Here is a 26,472-nt window from a genome sequence, read left to right on the forward strand (position 1 = left end):
ATTAGGGCTCCAGGTGGCTGTTGCTACACGGACATCCTGTTCTCCCACCAGGAAAGCATGCCCACCCATGCTGTCCCCAGCTCCTGGGCTAGGGCACAAAGGAAGTCATCAGCCCTTGCCAAATTTCCCCCACCTGTTTCCCCCAAATCCTCAGGCACTGACAGTCTCCAGCTGGAGCCGGGTGCTCCCAGGAGCCTGGCCCCGGCTGGCAGGCGCCAGCTCCTGGCTGAGGGGCTGGTGTGTAATTAGACACTCCACAAGCTTCCTAATTGCTAGTTCTTCTCCCAAACCAGGAGGCTGGCACTATTCTGAGCCACCCTTGTTGCCAGCGGCCTGACGCATGGAGAGAGGAACAGGCCAAGAGCAGAGCCAGGCTGGCATGGAGGTGGCCCTGGGGAGGGCTGGCGAGGTCAAAGGGGACTGCATGGTGGACAAGGCCTGGCGAAGGGCTGGAGCCCAATGTGGCACTGAAAGGAGTACTCTGCAGCCACCTCCCCTCCCACTCATGCCCAGAACAATGACAGCAAACCAGCACAGCCATTCATTCTTTATTCAGGTGGCATAAAAATCACTACAAAAACTTTACAAAAGAGCCTTAGGGAGCTAATGGGGCCCTTCCCTGCCTTAGCTCCTGAGCTACTGGGCAGAGGAGGAAGACAGGAGAGAGGAGGGAAGAGGAATCCTGGCAGTGCTGGCATCTCCAAGGAACAGTGGGGAGATTAGGGCAACAGGGTGTTGGGGCTGGCAGGCTTCAGCAACTTACATTAGAGTCAGGTTATGCCACCTACAGAGCAGGACACAAGGCCCCAGGAGAGGCTGGGACAACACACTGGCTCCTGAGCTACCACTAGGGCCTGTCTCTCTTCACCCCATCTAAAGTGTCCTGGGAGGTGTCCAAAGGCAGCCTCTCCCTTGCATCCTTCCCTCTCTGGTAAACAAAAGTGGAGGATTCCCAGCTGCCCTGCCACTGCCCAAGCCTCAGAATAGGATGCCTTCTAAGCCCCTTTGGAAGAGATGAGGAGGGATCAGGCCCAGAATTCTCAAGAGCCTGCCCTCCTCCCACCCCCACCCCACTCTGAACTCCCAAAGAGGCAATGGGAAGGAATGGCTCCTCTCCCTCAGTCCCACTTAGCTGGCTGGAAAGAGTCACATGAGTTGAGAGGCTGGTCCAGGCAGGGACTCAGGATGCTGGTGGCCACAGCCCTCACTTGGGGCTGCTGGGCTGGGAGTAATCCTCCTCCAAGGGGGGCGCAAGTTTCAAATCAGGGTAGAAGAGCTTGTCCCCGTGGGGGAAGGCTTTCTGATCCAGGAGGAAATCCTTGTTGTCAGGGGAATCCTGCTGCTCCTTGAGTTCCCGCTGTGCACTAGGGTTGGGGTTCCTCACACTGCCCACAAAGAGGGGCAGGCCTGTGGTATCCTCAAAAATGAAGAAGAGGAAGGGGCGGTTCACACTGAAGGAGGAGAAGGACATACGGGACATGGCCGTACTGGTTGCTGCAGCGGCCTCCACACCAACTTCGCTGAGCTCCAGTGTGGACTGATGCAGCACGCTGGACACCACCAGGCTCTCGTCTGAGATCCCACGCAGGTCGGGGGCCTGGAACAGCTCCTGCAGGCCTGCACAGCACCAGGACGGCTGGTCAGAGCCGCTCACTGCCCCACAAGCTGTCAGAACCTGACTGGGAGGATGTCTAACATCCTGGCCAGAGAACAGCATGAACTCACAGATCCCTGCTTAACTCCTTCAAGTCTTAGCTTAAACTTCACTTCCTACAGGAAGCCTCCCCTGATCCCCAGCTCCAAAGTCTAGACTATGTGCCTTTTCAGTGTTCTCCTTGGTGAACTGGAAAGAAAGCCCTCTGTCTTGTCACTTATGCTGAGTTGTGAGTACTTGATTCCTCATCTGCCCACCCCATTAGACTGAGCTTTTTGTATATGCTTAGTCAGTCACTGATGAAGAGGCGCATCTCTTTAACAGCACGCTTCTCCTTCTCCCCCTTCCAAAGGAGCCAGTGAGATTCACGGCCCCTCCAGGCTCTCTACCCAGGACTCTTTGTAATGCTTGGACTTGGACAACAGAGTAGGTCCCCATCCCCCGGGGGTACCCCCTAGGCCAAAGGGCCCAGGGGCTCATTTCAAACTCTCTCATCTTCCATAATCCCTGGAAAACCCAGGACACAGGGCCAGATCTGACTCAGACCTACTGCCAGGTAGAGGCTTCCTCCTCACCAACTCAGCCCAGCCCAACCTCAGGGGCTGGTGCATGCCTGCCCAACCTCCTTACCCAGCTGGCTGAGGGTGCCCACCAGGTCCATTTCATGTTTCAGATGTAGCTTAGGCAGCCGGACCTTGGTGGGCCTCTCCCGCAGTGAGGGCTGGTGCAGAATGTCCCAGCTTAGGTTGGCCAGCACCTGGGATGCATTCCACTCGAAATAGGTGGGCACAACAACCACAAAGCTCATGTTGTTCTTAAAGGGGAAGTGAGCCACCTACAGATAAGGGAAGGAGAGAACATGAGGACCAGAAAGCACCCAAACCTAGGTGGGGGCTGGGCCAGCATGCACTTCTATTTTTTGTTTGTTTGTTTTGTGGAGGGTGTTTTGGTTTTTTAATGTGTTTTGTTTTGTTTTGTTTTGTTTTGAGACAAGAGTCTTGTTAAGCTGGGTAGAATGTTGTGGCATCATAGCTCACAGCAACCTCAAACTCCTGGGTTTAAGCAATCCTCTTGCCTCAGCCTCCCAAAAGGCTAGTTCTACAGGCATCTGCTGCAACACCCAGCTAGTTTTCCCATTTTTAGTAGAGACAGGGTCCGACTCTTGTTCAGGCTGGTACCAAACTCCTGAGCTCAAGCAATCTACCTGCCTCAGCCTCCTAGGGTGGTAGGATTACAGGTGTCAGTCACCATGCCTGGCTTTTTTGTTTTTTGTTTTTTTTTTTTTTTTTTTTTTTTTTTTTTTGTAGAGACAGAGTCTCACTGTACCACCCTCGGGTAGAGTGCCGTGGCGTGACACGGCTCACAGCAACCTCTAACTCTTGGGCTTACGCGATTCTCTTGCCTCAGCCTCCCGAGCAGCTGGGACTACAGGCGCCCGCCACAACGCCCGGCTATTTTTTTGTTGCAGTTTGGCCGGGTCTGGGTTTGAACCCACCACCCTCGGCATACGGGGCTGGCGCCCTACTCACTGAGCCACAGGCGCCGTCTGTTTTTTTGAGACAGTCTCGTTATGTCGCCCTCGGTAGAATGTGTCGTGACGTCACAGCTCACAGCAACCTCAAACTCTTGGGCTTAAGCGATTCTCTTGCCTAAGTCTCCCAAGTAGCTAGGACTACAGGCACCCGCCACAATGCCTGGCTATTTTTTGGTTGCAGTTCTCATTATTGTTCAGCAGGCCCGGGCGGGGCTTGAACTGCCATCTTTAGTATATGTGGCCGATGCCCTACTCACTGAGCTATGGGTGCCGAGCCTTTGTTGTTTTCTTTTAAGAGACAGAGCAAGACTCTGGAGTGGCATGGCAGAATCTTAGTCCATTGCATTTTCCAATTCCTAGGCTTCAAGCCGTCCTCCTGCCTCTGCCTTCTGTATAGCTGGTACTACAAGCATGCCATCATGCCTGGCTAATTTTTTGTTTGTTTGTTTCTAAATTGTATTTTATTTTATATTTTATATTTTCACACACATGGACATTATTAATAAAACCTTCCCTAGGATGAATGCCCATCCTGCTCTAGATGCCTGTAATTTTTTTACTTTTTGTAGAGACAGGGGTCGCACTATTATTGCCCAAGCTAGTCTCAAACTCCCAGCCTCAAGTGATCCTCCCAACTAGCCTCCCAAACGAGTGGGATTACAGGTCTAAGGCATTGTGCCCTGCCAGCATGTACTTCTGAGACCCCAGTCCATCCTTATCAGTTGTGTGCCTAACCTTACATCTTCACGTCCTCACCTGTGAAGTAGAATCATACTACCTGTTCCATTGCAGGTTGGTATCTGACCAAATGAAATAATGCTTTGAAATCTTCTAGGCTGGACGTGGTAGCTCACAACTGTAATCTTAGCACTCCGGGAGGTGGGGATGGGTGGACTGCCTGAGGTCAGAAGTTCAAGACTAGCCTGAGCAAGAGAAAGACCCCCTTCTCTAGTAAACATTGACAAATTAGCCAGGTGTGGTGGCACATGTCTGTAGTCCCAGCTACTTGGGAGGCTGAAGCACTTGCGCCCAGGAGTTTGAGGTTGCTATGAGCTATGACACCACAGTACTCCACCTAGGGCAACAGAGTGTGAATCTGTCTCAAAAAAACACTAAGGACGGCACCTGTGGCTCAAAGGAGTAGGGGGCCAGACCCCATATGCCAGAGGTGGTGGGTTCAAACCCAGCCCCGGCCAAAACTGCAAAACACACACACACACAGAATAGAATAAATATAGGGCGGCACCTGTGGCTCAGTCAGTAAGGCGTCAGCCCCATATACCGAGGGTATAAACCCGGCCCCGGCCAAACTGCAACCAAAAAATAGCCGGGCGTTGTGGCGGGCGCCTGTAGTCCCAGCTATTCGGGAGGCTGAGGCAAGAGAATCGCTTAAGCCCAGGAGTTGGAGGTTCCTGTGAGCTGTGTGAGGCCACGGCACTCTACCGAGGGCCATAAAGTGAGACTCTGTCTCTACAAAAAAAAAAAGAATAAATAAATAAATCTTCCGGCTAGGCGCCTGTAGTTCAAGTGGCTAGAACCTGCCAAACAATGACAACTACAACCAAAAACTAGCCAGGCGTTGTGGCGGGCACCTGTAGTCCCAGCTACTTGGGAGGCCTAGGCAAAAGAATCACTTAAACCCAGGAATTGGAGGTTGCTGTGAGCTGTGATGCCAAGGCACTCTACCCAGGGCGACAGCTTGAGACTCTGTCTCAAAAAATAAATAAATAAATCTTCTAGCAGTGTCTGCACTCATAAGCGGCAGTCAGTAATTGATAGTTGTTTCTTCCTCTGCTGCCAGCCAGCCATGTAACTTGGGGTAAGGAATCACCTATCTTCACTCCTCAGTTTCTCCATCTGTTGGGTGGACACGATTCCTGGTTTTCTTACTGCACTAGGATTCGGCGGCTACTGCACAGAACTCTATCCAATCAGAATGCGGGATACTGAGAAATCCAATCCAATCAGATCCTCCCTTCTAAGGAACATGCACGAGCGCTCAGGTAGACTCTCCCAGGCTTGGCGGAGCTGAGACCTTGAGCATTCATGACCCCTTGTAATAAATTCCTATCACCAAAGGTCACCTGGGTCTCAACTCACTTCCCCCTCCTCAAACAATTCTCCTTGACCACTTTATCTAAAATGCTTTCCCCAGGCCGGGCACGGTGGCTCACGCCTGTAATCCCAGCACTCTGGGAGGCCAAGGCCGGTGGATTGCCTGAGCGCAGGAGTTTGAGACCAGCCTGAACAAGAGGGATACCCCTGTCTCTCGTAACAACAGAAAAACTATGTGGGAGAGTTGGTGGGTGCCTATAGTCCCAGCTACTCGGGAGGCTGAGGCAAGACGATCATTAAGTCCAAGAGTTTGAGGTTACTGTGAGCTATGATGTCACTGCACTCTACCCGGGGCACAGAGTGAGCTCTGTCTTTAAAGCTAAATAAATGGGCTCAACGCCTGTAGCACAGTGGTTATGGCGCCAGCCACATACACGCATACACACATACACTTAGGGTGACGGATTCGAATCCCACCTGGGCCAACTAAGCAACTGCAACAAAGAAATAGCCTGGTGGTGTTTCGAGCACCTGTAGTCCCAGTTACTTGGGAGGCGGAGGCAAGAGAATCGTTTAAGCCCAAGAGTTTGAGGTTGCTGTGAGCTGTGACACCACAACATTCTACCCAGAGCGACATAGTGAGACTCTTGTCTCCAAAAAAAAAAAAACTAAATAAATAAATTTAAAAAAAAAACTTTCCTCAGTCGCTAACAGATCACCTTTTTAAATTTTTCTTTCATAGCACTTACAATCTGAAATTATTGTTGATTTACATTTGTTCATGAATCTTCCCTCCTAAGAGCAGAGACCTGGTCTCCCTTGAGCTTCACACACACAGTTTAAAAAAAAAAACAAAACAGGCTCAGCGCCTGTGGCTCAAGCCGCTAAGGTGCCAGCCACATACACCTGAGCTGGCGGGTTCGAATCTAGCTGGGGCCTGCCAAACAACAATGACGGCTGCAACCAAAAAATAGCGGGGCATTGTGGTGGGCGCCTGTAGTCCCAGCTACTTGGCAGGGCAGGAGACTCGCTTGATCCCAGGAGTTGGAGGTTGCTGTGAGCTGTGATGCCACAGCACTCTACCCAGGGGGACAGCTTGAGGCTCTGTCTCAAAAACAAAAAAAACAGTGCCTAGGACAATATCTAGCACACAGCAAATACCCAATATATTTTCAGTGAATGAATGAACCTGAAGGAGTCCACAGTCTCAGTCCTCCACGGTGGGGGTATAGTGGAACCTTTTATAACTGCCTGCCCCAGGGACATGCCTGCAAGAAAGGTGGGACATCCCAGTACACTCACAACCCTGATGGACAACCAAAGGTGACCTGTATCTCAGGCTGCTCCAACAAGAACCATCGCAGAGGGTATGTGCGGGCTTGCATCATCTCCACTGGCACCGTGAACTTTTCGTCCAGGTGGAAGGAGTCTCTCTGTGTGAGGCTTGGGTCAAACTTGCTCCTCCAGAAACCTGCAGCCAGGCAGAGGGGAAGGGCCATGTAGACTGGAACCAGCACGGGTTCCATACCCACAGCCTTTTGCTCATCCCACCCAGAACCCAGGCAAGGGATAAGAGGTAGAGGCCAAGACCCCAGGGGATGCAGTGTCTGTTGGCACCCAGGTGGTCTGAGGCATTTCTGCAGAATGTTTGAAATCTGTGCTTGTATTTTCCCCATCCCCTGCATTGCTCCCAGAAACTACCTGCCCCTGGGTCTTTTCAGACTGTTCTCCCACAGTACCCTCTCTACAACCTCATCTAGTTCCTGGACCTACCACCCCACCACACCCAGACAGCCCTGTGCCTTGTGGCCTACCCTGAGGAGGAAGAGGGACCTGAGAACAAAGTAGTATGCACAGCCCAGCTCAGCCTATGGGGCTAGGGACATGGGAAGAGGAGGGGCGCACCCTGAAAGTGGATGGCATTGAGGAGAAGCAACACCGTCTTATCTGGCAGCTCTGAGAGGAATTCCTCAATCTTCCCCTCCGTGGCCTCTTTCACCCATTGGTTGATGTTTGCCAGGTCCTCCTCCTGCCTTCCTGTCAGGCTCATGGGCTTTGCACCAAAAAGCTGTTCTGATTGTTCCAGGAAATCTTCTTTGACAGGAAATCCTACACACAGAGGGCCACAAGCTGTTCCCAGGGCTCAGGGCTCCACAGTCACCAATGCTGGGAATAGCTACTTGAGGCCAAGGCCATGTCCCTAACCATGCTCCACCCCAGGGCATTACCTAGCAAGCTCTCTGCCACCAGCACGTACCTTTCTGCACATACATTCTGGCAGCCAATCGGAATGCCCCAGGGCCCAGGTTCCGGCAGAGGTGGCTCAGCAGGTGGGGGAGACATGGCCCTGACTCTGCATGCAGCACCTGCTGTAGCCTCTGCAGTGTTTGGTTCTGAGCACCTGGAGGGGAACCACAGGGGCTGAGGCCCAGGGTGTGTGTTCTTTCTCACTCCCCATTGCCCACTCCAGCCCTTTCCAGAGGCTGCAATGAGCATGCCCTTGGGACCATATATCCTCTCTCATACACAGCCCTCCCCCCCCCACCCTCGCTGAGTTATACTTTCATTTCTGCTGCTGATAGGCTGGGTGACCTCATCTTATGCAAGTTGCCTTCCCTCTCTGGACTTCAATTTCCCACAATGAGACCCTCCAGTACAATGGAAGATATTGTAGCTATCAAACTCTCACATAGAATCGCAGAGATAACTTGTAAATAAGCAGATAGGCCAGCCCACCCAATTCCTGGGAATTTTTGAGGGGGATAAAGTGCCATGGGGTCATAGCTTACAGTGACCTCAAACTCTTGAGCTCAAGCAATCCTCTTATCTCAGCCTCCGGAGTAGTTGGGACTACAGGTACCCATTACAACACCAGGTTAGTTTTTCTATTATTATTATTATTATTATTATTATTATTTTATTATTATTATTTTGAGACAGAGTCTCAAGCTGTTGCCCTGGGTAGAGTGCTATGGCATCATAGCTCACAGCAACCTCCAACTCTTCAGCTCAAGCGATCCTCTTGCTTCAGTTTTTCTGTTTTTAGTAGAGACTGTGTCTTGCTCTTGCTCAGGCTGGTCTTGAACTCCTGAGCTCAAACAATCCACCCACCCAGGCCTCCTGGAGTGCTAGGATTACAGATGAGCTACCAGACTGGCCCCTGGAAATCTGATTCATAGAGACTGGCAGGGGCCTGGAAATCTGCATTTTTCCAAACATCCAAGTGACCCTGATGGAAGTACCACCCATTAATAACCTCTGGAGTAATGAGTTCTTACTGGCCTCCCAGCTCTGTTGCAGCCACAGTACCTAGTGCCAGGTGAGACAATGCCAGGGCCACACTCAGGGGTGACAGGATGAGGTTGGGACAGGCGGATGTTTGGGCCACCAGGGAGAATAGGTCAACAGTGAAGGCCATCATGGCCTGAGCCAGCCTGTGGGTCTGCTCTGGAGTTGGAGATCCCTTGCAGACTTCTGGGGACATCTTCAAGGGTGTCTGGCCACCGGGCAGCTGCAGGAACAGATGAGGGTAGTTAGGTCAAGGGGTCAGCTCCAGGCTCTGTGTTGAAGGTCTTTTTCATAGCCCCTGTATCTGGGCCCTTGTCCCATCCTGAGGAGAGAGGAAAAGTCACACAGCGGGCACCTGCATTCTGGGCCTTTGTTCTATTCCCTTAGTCCTTCCCACCTTGGTCCCTCCGGTCTGCGAACTGCAGAACCTCAGCCTCAGGGCCACGCCCCTTACCCTGCCCCTGCGGATTGGCGCCTCCCTACGCCCCGCCCACTCTTCACCATCCCCGCCTGGTTGTACCTGGTTGCCCAACTTGAGGAGGGTTAACGGGGACACCTTCTCCTGGGTCTGCCCATTAATTAACTGCGAAAAGGAGGAAGCAGATGGAGAGCGACCCTTCCCACAAGCTCCCCACCCTGCCCAAGCCGTAGGAGAGACCTCTGGGGCCTTCCTCCTCCTCACAGGCTCCTCACTCCCCGGTACCTGCTGGCCGGAGGCCTCCAGGGCGCTCACGGGAGAGAACTGTTGAGAAAGGGACAGGGATAGGAGAGCACCTCTGGGAGCCAAACCCTCCCTCAACCCTAAAGGGGCTTCTCTTCCTCTCAGTCCTGCGGGTCTCTCCCACAACCGCCCCCTCCCTGCCAGCACCCCGCCCCAACCTCGGCCCAGCCTCACCACGGAGCACGGGCCTGGCAGGCAGGATAAGCTGAGCACCAGGAGCACCAGAAGCCCCCGGAGCAGGGCCATGTTCCTGCGTGGAGACAGGGAGCCTCAGTTCCTGACACTGCCCCTGGCCCAGCCAGGCCATCACCGCCACCGCCACGTTCGCTGACATAGCCAGGTCCTGAGCCAGCATGGCCAAGGAGAAAAAGCAGCTACAGAGCTAGATCACACACCCTAAGCACATTAGCAATGGTTCTCTTTTCTGAGGAGTGGGCCTGCCACCCTGACTCCTCTGACAACCATTTGTAGTTTCTGGTTTTTCATATTTCATGCACTGAGAATTTTTTGGTTAAAGGGGGGGAGATCAGAATAAAAACAGTCCTCATTTTTCAAGGGTCTGCCTGGTGAGTTAGACCTGAGACTGAATTCAGACTCTGACTCTTGCCAAAGGACCCTGGGCATCCCTAACCCCTTTGAGCTTTGTCTCATCGTGAAATAGTGGCAAAAGTCCCTACCTCTTCTTATGTACATTGTGAGGTCCAAAATAAGAGTGTTTCTAAACCCTGAAAACAATGCCTGGTACCTAGCACACCAGTGATGGTGTGGTCAGCCTAGCTCAAGGTCCCCTCCTCCAGGAAGCTGCTCTGAAACCTCCCCTGTAGAGCTTCCACCTGAGCTACTATCTGACCTGCTGTCCATTTGGCCAGCCTTTCCCAGGCTGGTCAGGTCTTGTCCACAGGATGAACAGGATTGTGAGGCCTCAAGGTCTAAGCAGGGGTAGTGAGGTGGGCTTGTCCAGTAGCAGAGCCCAGTGAGTGACTCTGGCCAGAGCCACCTTTGGACTTACCAGAATCACAGCCCTTAACCCCTACTTTGCACTAGGCTGACTCTAGGAAGCCAGGCTGGCAGGTGGGCATGGGTAGGCCTTGGTCTCAGGAGGATCTATCAGAACAGGTCTTACACCCCCACCTCCACTCCACCCCCATGTCAAGACCAGTCCTTCTGGAGGATCGTTGTATCACCCCCATCCCTTCCATCACACACAACAACCTTTGGCCAGGGGCCAGAACTCCAACATGGGTATTTGAATCTCCCTAGCAAGAAGACCCCAGTTTTTCAAGTCCCTGAGGGACTTCCCCTAAAGCTCCCTGCCCCCCAGCTCTATGCCAACCCTGGGGGACTGGAAACTATAGGCCTCTTGAGTAAATCGAGTTCAGACTCCTCAGCCAGGCTGGGTAGCTTCCCACCTCTCCTCCTGCCCAAGGAGCAGACTGTGCCACCCCTCCACTCATACCTCTGCAAGCTCCTTGCTGCGCACACGTCGTCCTCTGGTCCTACTTGGGTGCTCCCTGTGCTCTGTTCAGGCCCCAGCCAGCCCAGTCAAGCCCTCTTCCCCGCAGGACCTTTGCTCTTAGCCAACCCCTGTTCAGATCGCTTTCTCTTCTGGTAAATATTGACCTGTACATCCGGTTAAACATTGATATTGGGACCAGAAGCCCCTTTCCCACTAGCACATCTAATCTTCAGACAACCACTCAGAACCTCCATGGATTTGGATCCCACCTGAGCCTGGAAAAAGAAAGCCCAGAAGGAGAGTTGAGGAGGCTGGGTCTGGCCAGCCAAGAGGGCATATCCAGAAAGGACAGGAGCCTGGCACTCTGTCAAGCCTTCCAGAGACTCCACAAGGTACGGATTATCCCTGGATCAGTCCAGGTTCAGAGAGGCTATGTGACCTGTCCAAGGACACAGAGCTGGCCCCAGAGTTACATCCAGATGCCCACTTCCACTGTCCTTTCCTTTCCCCTTCCCAAGGGGAGGGAGGGAGGCTGCAGGAAGCTATACAGAGAACCCAGGACAGGATGCCCACCCCCACCCTTATAAGTCCAGGATCCTGGTCGGCTGCTTTCGTTTGTTTTATTTTATTTATTTATTTATTTTTGTAGAGACAGAGTTTCACTTTATTGCCCTCAGTAGAGTGCCGTGGCGTCACACAGCTCACAGCAACCTCCAACTCCTGGGCTTAAGCGATTCTCCTGCCTCAGCCTCCCTCCTGTAGCTGGGACTACAGGCGCCCGCCACAACGCCCGGCTATTTTTTTGTTGCAGTTTGGCTGGGTCTGGGTTTGAACCCGCCACCCTCGGCATATGGGGCCGGCGCCCTGCTCACTGAGCCACGGGCGCCGCCCTTGGTTGGCTGCTTTCAATCTGGGTAGGGAGAAGAAAGATGCAGAGGGGTACAGCCTCTCCCAGTGTCTTACCTCTTCAGGAACAATGCCTCCTTACCCTACCCAAGGGTGAGGGTTCTGGAAAACTGGCCTGGAGCCACACAAACCAGAAAATGTGCACCCCGTACCACCCAGAGAGCAATCGATGATCAGGCTGCCTACCTGCCCTCCTCCTCACCCCCTCATCATTGCCCTGGAAGCTGCTGGGTCTCAACTTTTCCCCGTCCTGCCTCCACAATCAAGACAAGCTGCACTCTGTTCCATGGCTCTTCCAAAGGATTTATTGGTCATATTTACATCTATTGCAAATAGTGAGGAGGCAGCAGGAGCCAACCCTCAGACCTCATATCCACTCCAGAATGTGAGGACTCTGGCAGGGGCCCAAGATACAGAGATGATTCTTCTTACCCCTTGTCTCAGAGGCTCTGGGCCCAGGGGCTGCCTCCTCAGCTCAAGGCACAAACACTGTGGTTAGAGGTGGGCAGACAAGGCATGGGTTCACTTCTGGCAGGCACCACTGGCCAGCCCACCTCCTCTTCCCTGATACTACCCTTCCTTTCCCTCCTGCTCCCACACTGGGCAGGGCCTGGCTAGGTAGACACTTAAATCCAAGACCAAGGCCCTTAACTCCTGGATCATGGCCAGCCCTTCTTAGGCTGGAGTCCAAGCACCATTAGTGCCCTGGACTAGGGCAGCTTCCCCATCCTTGAGGGACAGGGGCAGAGAAAGCCCAGTGGGGAAGAGGAGTTGGGAGGTTGGCTGGGCAGGGTCAGTCTCCCTTCCCCTTACTGGAACTTCTCTGTCTCCACGTGGACCCAGAGAGCAGAACTGGGGAGAAATGAGAGTAGTGATAATTTTTCCTGCTCTCCATCTTGCTTCCTGCTGGCTAGGAGCAATATGTTCCCAAGCCATGAATGAGACCCCTTCTGGCAACCTTGGTGGCTCAAGGGCCAGGATGCCCCTACGCTATCTGGCAGGCCATGAGGGTACACTGGTGTGAGGCCTGGGGCCTGCCTAGAGGGAGCTGCTAGGGGAACAAGGGTAAAGGAGGGGATGTCTGCCTGCCCTTGTCTAGCCAGCTCCTGCCTCAGCCTATGCCAGGAGACGGATGACCCCGTTGTCTGAGCCCAGCAAGAGGTGGCGTTTGGTGGGCAGCAAAGCCAGGCTGGTAAGCGTGCCACGAAAGTTCTCAGAGCTGAGCTTGGTGGTAGCTTGGGAGGGTGGCTCCAGCAGGGAGCAGACACCAATCTTGTTGGCCATGGTGCCGGTGACCACCTCGCTGCCATACAGGTCAAAGGTGTGGATGGGGTCAGAGGCTGACTTGTAGTGGTGCGTGGGCTTCTGCTCCAGCTCCTTCCAGACAGTCAAGGAGTGGTCAGACGAGGAACTGACCAGGACACTGCCTTCTACCGCCTGTTCAGAGAGAGGACAGCCTCAGCAGGGGTCTGGGCTCTCCTGTATACCCCCAAGGCCTTCCCATTTCTTCCCCATTCTCTCAGGGAAGACAGGCCATCCTGAGTGGGTGACAGGCTGCCACCCTCCCACATCATATTAATGTTGATTAATAATAACATATTAAGAATTGGTAACCCTGTCAACACTCTAATTGGAGAACTAACCGTGTGCAGGCATTGTGCTAGATCACATTTATTCTTCACAACGGGGTAATCACTCGTTGTGATTCTTTCCCCATGTACATTGTATTTGAAAATAAACATTTCTTACCAATCTTCCTTAAAAAAAAATCTTTGCAATAAACACATGAGGTGGATGCTGCCACTGTCCCCATTTTACAGAGAAAAAACTGAGGCTCAGAGAAGTTAAGTAATCATACAAAGGTCAGGGAGCCAGTCAGTGGCAGAGCCAGGATTAACACCCAGGCTGACCCCGGAGCCCTCCTGACACTTTCTTGGAAAGTCAGAATCTAGAGGCACCTGGGCCCTGGAGGGAGCCAGCAGCAGCCTGTCCTCAGCTTGGCAATGTCTCCAAGCTGGGGAGTAGAGGCCCAGTTGCCTTCAGAAATCCTCCCAAAAGTAGCCCTGTTCCTCCTTCTTGGCCCTCCCAGAGAAGCTCCCCAAGGCCTGAGATTGAGAATGGCAGGAAGGTTTCCTTGGTCAGCTTTGCTCCTGCCCCCACAAGGGCAGCCCAGCAGGGAGCATGGACTCTGCTCAGTGGCCTGGGGCAGTAAACAGCCTCCCAGCTGAGCTTTATTTAACCTGAACTGGGTCATGGACAGGGCCTGACCCCTGATCCTCCAAGCAAAATAAATATGGACAAGAGTTATTCATTAGAACATCTCCATGAGCAGCAGGGTCAGCTTTGCACCCCTGTAGCCTGTCTCCTGAGTTGGCCCAGGAGGGCCACCCTCCCTGCCCATCAGCTCTTGACAAGATGTAGGGGAGGCCAGCTCAAGCCTGTCCCTGGACAGATGAGCCCTAAGCAGAGGTGAGGGGCTGGGCAATGAGGAAGGGAAGGGAACCTAGCTCATTACCTTGATCTGCAGGATGTCCCCTTCATGGGCTGGCCAGCCTCGAAGAACTAGGCCTGTGCGGGTATCCAGGAGAACCATGAAGCCCGAGGAGAAGCCAGCCACAACGCTACGGCCACTGGGGCTGACCGCCAAGGAGCGGACAAGCCCAGGGTTCAGCCCGCCACCCAGGCGAAACTCATGCTGCAGACAGAGTGAGACTGAGCTGAGGCATCACCCCCCCCACCCCACTCCGTTCTCCCAAAGGTCTTACTCACCACCCAAGCCTGCACAGCAGGAAGGCTTGAGCCTCTCACTCTCATTAAGCAAAAAGCCCAGAACCCCACCCCCATCACAGGACAGAGTCCCATCCTCCAGGGTTTGCTGTGGGCAATATGTCTCCAAATGAAATTAACAAGTGCCAGGAACACTTTGTGAGTCCCTCTTCCCTGCCAAGTTCCCAGAGAACTGAGCCAATACTTAAGAGAACTGGACACCCTCTGACCTGCAGGCCAGGCTTCCTGCAGTCCACAAAGCGCAGGGTAGAGTCAGAGCTGGCCATAGTGATGCTGGTGTGAGGGGCAGGCATGACAGCTACAGCGGTCAGGGGCACCCGGCTGTCCAGTGGCTCCACAATACGAAGGGTCTTCCCTGGGAAGAGAAGGCACAGTGGATCTGGGGTCCCAGCAGCTGAAGGAAGAGCCTGGGCATTCTAGTCCCTGGACTTACCCCATACCTATCTCCCACCCACCAGGGATCCTCAGAAAATGCTACAGAAGTTTCATGATTTTTCCACCCTTCTGCTTCCATGGCTAGGCCAGGTTCCCATCCCCAGAGCAACCTCCTCTCTTCAGACAGCACCTGTGACCCAAGGCTACCTCCCTCTCTTGTCCCAATATTACTCCATCTCCTTCCCCTTTTAAGTCACATTTTTCCCTACAGTGATGCCAAAAAGTAATCAAGTGACCATCTGCAAAAGATCTAGTATGTGCTACACATTAAGCCAAACCCCTATGTGATTATCTTCTAAACCAGCTTTTCTGATTCTCATTTTACAGATGGAAAAACTGATGCTTGCTGAAAGTAACTCAGCAAGTAAGCTGGTGGAGCCAATTCAAACTCAAATCTAAAAGATTCTAAGTCCTGGTGGTGCCCGTAGCTCAGTGGGTAGGGCACCGGCCACATACACCGAGGCTGGAGGTTTGAACCCGGCCCAGGCCAGCTAAAACAACAATGACAACTGCAACAACAAAAAAACATAACCAGGTATTGTGGTGGGAGCCTGTAGTCCCAGCTACTTGGGAGGCTGAGGCAAGAGGATAGCTTGAGCCCAAGAGTTTGAGGTTGCTATGAGCTGTGACACCACAGCACTCTACCAGGGCAACAGTTTGAGACACTGTTTCAAAAAAAAAAAAAAGGATTCTAAGCCCTAATTGCTACTCTGTGCAGTCTCATTGATCTCCCCAAACTACAAATCATTATACCCCCACCCTCAGGTCCCTTTTCCAGAGGCCTGGTGGCACAGGAGAGCAGCAACAGAACAGGCCTCACCTGGGCCCGCTCACCTGTGAAGGGGTCCCAGACGTGCACAGCCCCATCACAGCTCACCACATGCTGTGGGGCCTCAAGCTGGCCCACATAGAAGACACTCTTGCGGTGCTGGGCATAGACAAGACGTGGGGCTGTCTCACTGGTACCATCCCCATAATTGTACAGTGGCCAGAGGCGCACAGTACGATCCTTGCTGCCACTCAGGAAGAAGTCCTCACTGCTCAGGGGTGCCACACACTTGACAGCCCCCGAGTGGCCTGGGAAGCTCTGCAGGCGAATTTGGTGGAAGTGAAAGTGGGCGTCCTGCTGGCTCACACCAATCTCATACTGCCAGTATGCCAGCCAGTTCCCGCTCAGCCCATGGGCGCTCCGTGGCAGCTCCCGCTTCAGGGCGTTGTCCTCACTTCCGCTGCCAAGGCCTCCACCACCCACCCCTGAGATGGAGCCCAGGGGCCCGGGGTTCTCTGAATGAGAGTCACTGGGGATCTGTATGCGATTCCCCACCAGGACACTCCCAAAGGTCCCTGAGTGGCCGTCATCCTGGGGGCAGCTCCCACCCTGAGAGTCCCACTCAGGGCTGGAGCTGGGCACAGCGGGCTCCATGCTGGCAGGATTGCAACTGCTCGGGCTGATGCTTTCCAAATACAGCCCCGCCAGCTCCCCAACCAGCTCGTGGTTGGGGATGATTTTCCGGATGATGTCGCCTGGATGGGAGTGGGAGAGGTCCAAAGATCAGGGAAGATGGCAGGTGGCTGTTGCCACCCATCCAAGGGCTTGGGAACCACGGAAGAGGGGACAGGTATTGGCTGAGCAACTCTGGGCAAGTGACTCATCTCTGAGCCTCAGTTTCCTCTCCAGTAAAAAAAAAGTGCACTCATTCAGTCAATATGCACACATGAGTTTCTTCTACGTGTGCGAGACACCCTACTGAGCACCAGAAATAGAATAGTGAACAAGACAGGTGGTGCCCTGCCCTCTCAGAGCTTAGATTTCAGTGGAGGGGTGACAATACATCTAATCACAGGGCTGTGCCTCCTATTCAGGGAGATGACACCTGGAAATGCTTAGCACAGTGAGTAGTGCATGGGGGAAGCTACATAAAGGGCAGGCCACACTCATTTCCTCTCAGATGGTTCTTGGAGACCACTAGTACATCAACCTGACTCCCCTGCCCTCCCCACGGACACAGCAGGCCAGCTCCTGCACCTCTCTTGCTGGCTAATGCTCAGTCCCTATTTATATGGGTCAGAGGCCAAAGCCCTTTGCTCTGACCAAAAAACTGTGCTTAAAACCCACTGCTGACTCTGGGGGAAGGGTAAAGAATGGTTCCTCTTGAGGGAGGAGACAGCTACAAAGGCTGTGCAATGGAATGTGATGGAGCAGTACCCAACAGGCAGGAGAAGGGCACGTAGATTGTGTATGCCATCTCCAAGGTGAACACCTTCTGCAGCTCATCCAGCAGGGTAGGGTCCACTGGCCGCTGCTGCCCATCAGAGAAGACCACCTCTGGCAGCTGGCCCTCACTGCGGCCTGCGGGATCCAACTTCAGATCCTGTTGGCAGGAGGCCCAGGGAGTCAGCCGAGTCCACAGCTCTCACCCTGGCCCAGCCCAGCCAGGCAGGTCTGCCCACCTGGTGCTGAAGCTCATGCAGCTGAGAGAAGACTTGAAAGAAGGTGGCCACAGGCTCGCTCAGGTGCTGCTGGACCATTTCCTGTCCAATGCGCAGGCAGATGAGGGCAATAAGGCTGATGGTTTTCACACACAGGACAGTCCGGGCCTGGGCCCCACTTGGGAATCTAGAAACAGAGTCCATGAGTCCTGGCCTCTCCGCTCTGTAGGACTCAACCAGAATCTACTCAAAGTCTTAAACAAAAGGGAGCTCCAAGGCCAACTGATCCAAACCAGATGAGGACACTGAGACTCTGGTCTACTCAGGGTCACATGGCCAGGGTAAGAACCAGGACTCTTGTCCCCCAGCCCTGTGTTACTTCCTCTTTCCTAAGCTCTGCAGTCCCTCCTGCATGGGCCCCTCAGCTGAGCTGTGCCCCCTCTGGTGAAGGGATAGGGGCCTACCCCGTGACGAGGGATGTGAGGAAGCCAAGCACCGGTAGCAAGACCTCATGGCTGATCCGGGGCAGGATGTCCATGAGCGTGGTGTCTGAGAGGTACACGATGATCTTCTGAGTCAGGGTCACTGCAGCCAACAACCCTGCCTCCTTACGGCTGTTCAGTCGGCTGGGGCCTGAGGTGCTACCTGGGGCCACCTAGAGCCATAAGGTAGATGAGTGCCAGGCTAGCCCATAGAACCCCTGGTACCCCTGAGACACTGGGCTGGCCCTTAGGTCCTCAGGCCCACCAAACCAGTGACTGACCAGGTAGCTGATGTAGGGCAGATACTGGTAGGTAAGGACAGGCTCCCCATACAGGTGGGCGATGTGGAGAAGGCAGCTGAGCACAGGCCCCGACACTATGTCACCCAGGACCGGCCTCTTCTGGTAGATGTTGCCAGCACTCAACGGGGGACTCTCGCCACTGCTCACTGTGAACTGCTGCCGAGTGGGCCCTGCCAAGGAAAGGTCACTTTCCTTGAGCAGCAAGCAAGTACAAGAGGAGGCTGGCCCTTCAGCACTGTGGAAGCTACTTCTAGCTCGGAGTCCGCCCAGCCCCTTCCCAAGGAAGGAAGGAGCTTACAGACTAGGACCCAGGACCAGGCCGGAAGGTGGTTTGAAGTGGGGGTGGGAAGGAACTCCTAGAGAGGGCAGAAAATGGGGAGAGAGTCCGGGAGGAAGCCCTATCTCCAGCACTGATGACAGGCCTTACCAACATAACAAGAAGTCAGCAGGCGGAGGAGATTCCGGGCCACATGGCGAGAGGCCACCGTGGGGCCAAGCTTGGCAGACAGCCAGCGGACCATCTTGCAGGCTGTATCTGCAGGGCGGGAGCAGGTACTGAGCTCATCAGATAAGAGGGTTCCTCACTCCTCCCACCCCACCACATCCACTTTGGCTGCTGCTGTGCCAAGGAGCCCAGCCTAAGCCTGGCCGCCCCATACCACCACCTACACTTAACAGTGGCAGGGGAGGCCAGGCCCCGGCCTGTGGGACTCTGTTCCAGGCTCCTCTCCTCAGGCATAACTTGCAGGAAGGCCACCCTCTTAAAGAGTCTTCCCAAGCTTCTTAATGAGGCCTGGCTGGGCCCTAGCCTTCCCTTTGGCCTCTCTTCCCTTCACACCCTCAGTCTAACCATGTTGACCTTTTACTGCTTCTCTTTTAACAGACCATGACAACCTCAGAGCTTCGCTTATGCTGTTCCCTTGACCTGAAATGCTCTTCCCCACTTCAGACCCTATGGCTTTTGCCTACCTACTTCCTACTGCTACTTGAATTTCAATTGCCCCTACTTTCAAGAAAGGCTTCTTTGGATGGCGGGTTCAAACCCACCCCGGCCAGCTAAAACAGCAATGAGAATTGCAACAAAAAAATAGCTGGGCATCGTGGCGGCTGCCTGTAGTTCCAGCTACTTGGGAGGCTGAGGCAAGAGAATCGCTTAAGCCCAAGAGTTGGAGGTTGCTGTGATCTGTGACGCCATGGCTCTCTACCAAGGGCGACCAAGTGAGACTCTGTCTCAAAAAAAAGAAAGCCTTCTCTGATCCCTGAAAACCAGAACTAAAAGCACCATTTTCCATTCTCTCCATAGCAACCCAGCCACATTCTTTACAGTGTATCACATTTGCATAAGGTCATCTACACTATGGCGTCTCCCCTGCTAGATGTGAGCAACATGAAGGCAGGCCTATTATCTGTGTGGCATGTGAATCTGTCTTGATCCACTAATTGGTGCACAGTAGATGCTCAGCAAATATTGAGGGACATACAAAAGTGTTTGACCAATACCTACCAGACCTGAGAACTTACCAAGGAGGATCTTCTGTTCTTTGCCTTCTGACTGCTCAGGCAGCTGCTCCTCTTCTTCCTCCCCATCTCCCCCACTGCCACTGGCCACAACTGTCTCCATAGACAGCACCGTGTCAGACAGAGTGAGATCAGATGCCACGGTGACCTCATCTGGCTCCCCCTCTTCCTCCTCCTCCAACACCACACAGGCTTCTTCCTCCTCTTCTTCTTCCTCTGAGCCCTCACTTTGCTTCAAGTCCTGGTTGCTATCGCCTGACCTGAGGCTGCTCTTGTCCACAGGGGCACCACCCTCATCTGCAGCCCGCTCATCACCCAAGGAGGGTTCACTGGTGCTGCTCTTGTCACTCAGTCGGCCCAGGCTTACAGCCTCAGGCTCCTGGGGTGGTGGAGACTCAGCCACGTAGAGCCCGGCCTGGAAGTCCTCTGTCTCAGGGAGGTCAGCCTGGTCGTGGAAGCTGACACCAGACATGTAATCTGGTAGCCCCAGGCCTGAGGCAGTGGCAGGCTCCTCATCTATCTGAATCTCCTCTCCAAAAGCACAGGAGCCAGACCCAGCCCCCGGAAGCCCACTTTCCTCATCCTCAGCGGTTCCCACCAGGCCCTTGCTTTCCTCTGGGGAGGTCTCCACACCAGCCAGCACCTGTAGGACATGGGGCAGCAGGTGGACAAGGAAGGCCTGTAGGCCCAGCCGCACTATCAGCTGTGCTACAAAGCAGTCAGTGTACAGGTAGAAGCGGCCGTGTAGCCGGCAGGGGCTCTCATAGGCACCAATAAGGGGCTTCAGGAGGTACTTATTGGCATTTTTGGGGCCTAGTGCCTTGGCAACAGGTTCAAACAGGTACCAAGCTGTGTACACAGCTGTGTGTTCCTCAGACATGAGTGACAGCACAAAGGGCAGCAGGATCTCCAGGCCCTCCGGGGTGATGTCATTCAGCACTGCACCCAGTTGCTGCCACAGAGCAAACACCATTTCCCGTCCCTGGGCCTCGTCTTCCACACGCCTGGCCTGGTACAAGAGGATGAACTTGTGCAGCGCTGGGAAGTATGGTGGGAAGGGAACCACAGAGCTAAAGGGGCTGAGAAGCTGGGCTGGGCAAGGTGGGGGCAATCCTTGGGAGACAGAACTATACTCAAACAGTGGGTCCAGCTGGCCCCTCTCTGCTACAGTGGGAATTTCAGGTCCACTTAGCTGTAGGAGTGTGTCCAGCATGGGCTGCAAAGACACAGGGACCTCCTTGGGGTGGCGCATACAGAGTCCCCGAACAGCCTCAAAACGTACCCACAAAGGTGCGTCAGGCTGCAGTGTCCGGACCCTTGTGGCAAACACCATCTCAGCCAACAGGACACCCAGTGCCTGCATGTCCCGATGGAAGAGGTCCCGCAGCTGCACAGCTGACTGTACCTGGGACTGCTCAGGTACCTCCAACCTGCCCCCTAGGCCTTTGGCCAAGAAGTTGCCCATTTTCTCCAGCTCTTCCAGAGCCTGTAGGGGATTGAATCCCTCAGGAAGAAGGACCTTCCCCTCCTCACCCTCCCCAGCAGCTTTATTCCTGCGGCCTGCTCGGGAGGTTGAGGTCACTGAAAAAGGCAGGAGGCCAGGGGAAGCTTGACTGGAGAAGGTGCCCAGCTGGTCACCTGCCTTCCCAGCAAGGGAGATTGAATCCAGAGCTTCTGTAGCCTGTTCCAAATCATCTTCCCCTACCATAGGCCTGTCTCTGGTCCAGCTAGCCTCACAGGGCATGGCCTCTAAAACCAGTTGACCCACCCCATTTGGAAGCTGTCCTGGGAAGTCCTCTCGGCCTGTGGTCTCCTGGATGGTCTGGATGAACAGCTTGGGGATGAGTGGAGGCTCAGCGGTGAGGACAGGAGTCCCAGCCAACCGCCGAGGGTGCGGCTGATCGAAGAGTTGCACCACACCATAGCTGGTCAGGTGAGTGTGGGCATCCACCAGGTGCAGACACACATTCTTCTCCTTTACAGCCTCCTTACCCTGTAGTTTGTAGCCAAAGGTGAGATCGATCCAGTGATGCAGGTCCTGGGACACCTCATGGCTCTCCAGCAATGCCCGGTGGGCAGCCACAAACTCCTGGTTGGAGCTGCACCAGGCTGGCACATCCAGGTCAGGCATGTCAGGGTGAATAGAGCAGAAGATGGAGGGATCGGTGTAGAACTCAGGGATACACTCATCAGGGGTCCAGTTCTGCATACGCTCCATGCTAGCTGGATACTCATGGGGCTCCCATTGTGCTCGGACATGTCCACAGAGTACCGAGCGGGGAGTGCGCCGAGCCTTGTACACATAGTATGTGATGTCTGAAAGCACATCCGAGATGTGGTGAGGAACATGAGGTGGCTCTCCACCACCCATCCCACCTGCTACAAATGCCTGCCGTGTCATCTCATATGTGAAGTCCAGTTGTTTATCCCCCTTGTTGAGGCGGAACTTAGACTTGCGCAGGTCTCGGAAGCGCCCGTGGGGCATGGTAAAGTCCACCACCCAGGGCAGCACTGGGTGGTAGTTGGGATCCCCTGGCCGCCGACCTGCCAAACGATTCAGCTGCATGAGGTAGTAGAAGTTGCTGATGCGGCCATGGACCCAATCTAACACAAGCCCCCTAAGTTCTTCCTGGCAGGGGGGAAGCCCAGGTCCCCCTTGCCCCTCCTCTCTAGACTTCATGCCTGTTTCATCCCTTGTTACAGAGGCCTCCTCATTCTCATCCTCTTTGGGTTTCTCATAAGCCCTCAGGTCCAGTCGGAGCTCGCTACAAAGCTTCTCATCCACAGCGATGTGGTGCAAAGACAGGGCCCCACAGGCCAGCCCCTGGTGGTGACAGGCATCCATGGCCCTCAGCACACGAAAAAGAATGAAGAGCACCTTGGCTTGACTGTTGGTCAGCTTGGCAGGGCTGAAGGTTACCACATCATGCAGGGAGAACTGCACATATGGGTGTACCACATACAGCATCTCTGGAGACTCCAGCAGAGCCTCCACTCTCAAAAGACTGGGGCAGGTGGAGCTGCCCTGAGAGGGACAGGGGCCATCTCTGGAAGACGATATGCACTGAGCTGCTTCACCCACTGGCAGGAAGGAGCAACCATATACCCTCTGCAGAGCCTGTCTTATTGAGTCCAGAGCAGGGACAGCTGTGGGGGCAGGACTATGACTATAGGGTTGCCCGTAAGTGCGGTATGCATGTCGCCACAAGTTGCGATAATTCTGGGCTGCCACCTCTTGCATGAAGCGAGTGAGGGTCTCAGGGCTGCAAGACCCCTCCTCAAAGGGCAAGCGCCCGCCCAGCGGATAGGACAATCTCTGTTTCCTCAGACCATGCACCTCCACGCGCGTCCAGCCCGGGGGCAGCCTCTGCACTGAGCGTTGCATAAGAGTCCTGACTTCCGTTTCGCCCAGGCCCTCTGCCCGGGGGCAGGGTCCCAGGGGCAACCGGCGTTCTCGGAGACTGGTCAGCCAGCGCGTGTGCACTAAGGCCACCACGTGGGTGCCCCCGGGAGCAGGAGCCAGCTGCCGGGAGTCGATGTTTAGATCCCTCTCCACGCTCCGGAGCAGCTCCTCCATGTCTGGGCTTGGGGGCGGGTGCCAGCCCTCGGCCCTGGTGGTAAGAGGGACTTCCCGCCCCCTGCTCCCCTGAGCCATCTCCTCCTGGCCGCCGGGGGGCAGCGCGGGTCTGAGCCTAGCCACGGCCCTCCTCGCGATGGCTTCCGGGGTGCCAGACCGCGGGAGTTGAGAGGGGTGAGGGACAAGGGGTGGGGTGGAGGTGGCAGGGGAAAGCCGGCAACAGAGGAGGGGCGTGCGAAGGGCGCTCTTACCCCTCCACAGGGTCCTGCACTCGGGGCGCGGCGGGGCAAAGGCTGCAGGGCACCAGCGCCGGGCTCCACCGTGACTGGTCAGCTGATGCAGGTCACGTGATCGCCGCGACACGGAAACAACCGCACGTGGCTCAAAAACTCCCGGCGGGACCCTGCTTCCTGCCCGCGCTACCACCCGCGGGTCTCCGCGTCTTCTGCCTCACTGCTCCGCCCTGGCTTGGTCAGGGCTTCGCTCCTTTCAGGGGCTGGGTCTCCAGCTGGAGGGGGCTGTTGACTTCTCCCCTCCTTGCACCCGCCAGAACTCGGGTCTAAGGAGGCTTTTCCCAGAAATGTCAACCTTTAAGGAAAGTGTTAATTACACAATCTGGGACAGAGCTGGGACTTTTGACATAGAGTTCCTTAAGCGGTTCTGTGCCCTTACAAACGAAGATTTTTGATCTTCAGTAGCACTTCATCAGTAACATTTCATTTGGCCCTCACAACACTGTCAGGTAGGGAGAACAGTTATTGTTTATATTTTACAGGTGATAATCAAGAGCTGTCCAAAAGGCTTGCCTGACTGGCAGAATGGAGACTTGAAACTAGTGCCCAGACTTCTTTCTGCCTTGGACCCGTCCTTTCTAACAGCTTTCTCACAGACTTTTTAATTTTTTTTTTTTTCATAACTGAGACAGCTGAGGGGGGGAAAGTAGCCCAGGCCTAGAGGCCTGGAGTTCTTGGGAGGAAGTATTCCTCAAGACTTCCTCTTGAAGAACTGCCTCTGCGGTGCCAGAGAGCCTGCCAGCTGTGATCAGAGCCTTGCAGATACCACTGTGGCTGGGAGAAAGGTTCAGCACAGCAGAGGGAATGAAACCAGAGAGCTGGCACCAAAACTACATGACTCTTTCAAGGGGTCTTAGTTCTGACTCATTTGCAGGACAGATAGGCCATTGTCTCCAGTAAACCACTGGATCTAGTTGTTTTTTTGTTTTTTTTCCCCTCCTGTAGAAATTTAGAGGTGTAAAGATCCTACAAAAGCACCTACGAAAAACTAAAGGCCTGAATAAAAGAGAAAACAGGAATGGCTCAACCAAGATCTGATTCCATCTGTCTCCTCTTTCTTGAAGGGCAGCTAGAGCCTCTGATATGCTTGATTATATGACCTGGGGCAGTAATAACTTACAACTACCATTTATGGAGCATTCACCAGGAGCCGATGACCTTCTAAGCATTTTGCATACCTTGTTTTGTGTAGTCCTCACCACAATCATCTTAAGAAGATTTTGGGGGTTTTTTCTGAGACAGAGTCTCAAGCTGTCACCCTGGGTAGAGTGCTATGGTGTCACAGCTCACAGCAACCTCCAACTCTTGGGCTTAAGTGATTCTCTTGCCTCAGCTTCCCAGGTAGCTGGGACTACAGGCGCCCACCACAACGCCCAGCTATTTTTTAGTTGCAGTTGTCGTTGTTGTTTGGGCTGGGTTCAAATCCGCCAGCTCCGGTGTATATGGCTGGTGTCCCAGCCGCAGAGCTACAGGTACATAGCCAGGAAGATATTTTTAAATCCCAGTTTTAGGATGAGAAAGCTGATTGATTGGGCGGCACCCGTGGCTCAAGGAGTAGGGCGCCGGTCCCATATGCCAGACCGGTGGTGGGTTCAAACCCAGCCCCAGCCAAAAAAAAAAAGAGAGAAAGCTGATTGATTATCTTAAGTAACTTGCTCAAGGATTCAAACCTAGGTCTGTCTTATTCTAAAACCATTTTTCTCTGTACTCCTAAGCTGTGCACTATTGTTTTTGCACCTGGGAAGTGAGGTGCTCTGTGACAATCTCTCATCTCCAACTTTGATCTAAGAACCTGAAACCAGAAGTTGTGTTTTGATGGTCAGGAAGTAGTGCCCCCTTCTTAGTACCAATAGAACTTGGTCTACATGGTCTTTGCTCTAGTCTTAGTTTACCTACACTGAGCAGGCATTACTTTCTACAACTCTGTTATGTACCCTGCCCTCTGGTGGTGTTGGCTTTACACTGCAGCAGTGACCTTGAGCATACCTAGCCTTATCTCTGGCAATTCTTTCCTTCTCTATAGAATAGAGATATCCTTGCAATTGGGGGGCATCAACACCTACCTTGATCTGAGCCCTAGTATAGTGGTTTTCAAATTTTAGATGTACTTTGATTCAGTAGTCTAGAGTGAAACCCAGGAATCTAATTTTTTTTTTTTTTTTGAGAGTCTCACTCTGTCACCCTAGGCTAGAGTGCTGTGGCTTCGTAGCTCATAGCAACCTCAAACTTTTGGGCTCAAGCAGTCCTCTTGCCTCAGCCTCCCAAGTAGCTGGGACTACAGGTGCTCACCACAACACTTGGCTAATTTTTCTATTTTTTTTTTTTTTTGTACAGACAGAGTCCCACTTTATGGCCCTCGGTAGAGTGCCGTGGCCTCACACAGCTCACAGCAACCTCCAACTCCTGGGCTTAAGCAATTCTCTTGCCTCAGCCTCCCGAGTAGCTGGGACTACAGGCGCCCGCCACAACGCCCGGCTATTTTTTTTTGGTTGCAGTTTGGCCGAGGCCGGTTTTGAACCCGCCACCCTCGGTATATGGGGCCGGCGCCTTACCGACTGAGCCACAGGCGCCGCCCAATTTTTCTATTTTTTTAATAGAGACAGGGGTGGAGGGCGTCTCTCTTGCTCAGGCTGGTCTCAAACTCCTGATCTGAAGCAATCCATCTGCCTCAGCCTCCCAGAGTGCTAGGATTACCAGCATAAGCCACTGCACCCAGCCCCAGGAGTCTAAATTTCTAACAAGCACCCCAGGTAATTTAGATGCAGCAAATCTTCAAGCACATCTTGAGAAATAATGCTATATAATAGCTCTTCTCCAAAATTTACTTTTCCCTAACCCCACAAAAGCTCCTCCTGAATCCCAACTTAAGCACCCTTGAGTTTGGGGGCCCAAATTAGACACTCCCCTTAGCCAACCTCAATGTTGTGTTTCCAGGAGATCATGTCTTAGTCAGGAGGAGCCTGCAGCTGCCCCAGGAGTCAGCCCATGTTGAGTGAACTCAGCTCCTGCTGATCTAGCAGGGAGAAAAGTGAAG

General features: G+C 53.8%; 2 protein-coding genes and 1 long non-coding RNA gene across 6 annotated transcripts; 1 reads left to right on the forward strand and 2 right to left on the reverse strand.

Annotated features, from left to right (window-relative positions):
- Window positions 1-532: 532 nt before the first annotated feature.
- On the reverse strand, window positions 533-10,846 carry SERPINF2 (serpin family F member 2). Of its 2 annotated transcripts, XM_053568662.1 has the most exons (10): window positions 10,709-10,846; window positions 9,427-9,502; window positions 9,235-9,273; window positions 9,052-9,114; window positions 8,553-8,754; window positions 7,501-7,644; window positions 7,149-7,352; window positions 6,572-6,714; window positions 2,285-2,489; window positions 533-1,617 (listed from the first exon to the last, which is right to left on the reverse strand). In XM_053568662.1, exons 2-10 carry the CDS (start codon window positions 9,496-9,498, stop codon window positions 1,205-1,207), a joined length of 1,485 nt encoding a protein of 494 aa, XP_053424637.1. In that variant the 5' UTR covers window positions 9,499-9,502; window positions 10,709-10,846; the 3' UTR covers window positions 533-1,204. The 2 variants fall into 2 exon arrangements, with proteins under 2 accessions (XP_053424637.1, XP_053424638.1); XM_053568663.1 differs by lacking the exon at window positions 9,235-9,273.
- A 122-nt stretch (window positions 10,847-10,968) lies between these two features.
- LOC128569952 (uncharacterized) lies at window positions 10,969-18,143 on the forward strand. Its single transcript, XR_008375493.1, has 5 exons — window positions 10,969-11,100; window positions 12,714-12,806; window positions 14,142-14,320; window positions 15,164-15,371; window positions 18,084-18,143. It is a non-coding gene; the product is annotated as an uncharacterized LOC128569952 (long non-coding RNA).
- On the reverse strand, window positions 11,897-23,413 carry WDR81 (WD repeat domain 81). Of its 3 annotated transcripts, XM_053568660.1 has the most exons (10): window positions 19,572-23,413; window positions 18,478-18,585; window positions 18,030-18,220; window positions 17,731-17,921; window positions 17,288-17,453; window positions 17,043-17,208; window positions 15,671-16,360; window positions 14,611-14,756; window positions 14,130-14,309; window positions 11,897-13,051 (listed from the first exon to the last, which is right to left on the reverse strand). In XM_053568660.1, exons 1-10 carry the CDS (start codon window positions 23,221-23,223, stop codon window positions 12,731-12,733), a joined length of 5,811 nt encoding a protein of 1,936 aa, XP_053424635.1. In that variant the 5' UTR covers window positions 23,224-23,413; the 3' UTR covers window positions 11,897-12,730. The 3 variants fall into 3 exon arrangements, 2 of the variants coding, with proteins under 2 accessions (XP_053424635.1, XP_053424636.1); XM_053568661.1 differs by lacking the exon at window positions 15,671-16,360; XR_008375491.1 differs by lacking the exon at window positions 11,897-13,051 and having other exon boundaries at window positions 14,177-14,309; window positions 15,657-16,360.
- Window positions 23,414-26,472: the final 3,059 nt, after the last annotated feature.

This window comes from Nycticebus coucang, chromosome 18 (assembly GCF_027406575.1).
Source record: "Nycticebus coucang isolate mNycCou1 chromosome 18, mNycCou1.pri, whole genome shotgun sequence".
In the NCBI taxonomy this organism is placed as follows: domain Eukaryota; kingdom Metazoa; phylum Chordata; class Mammalia; order Primates; family Lorisidae; genus Nycticebus; species Nycticebus coucang.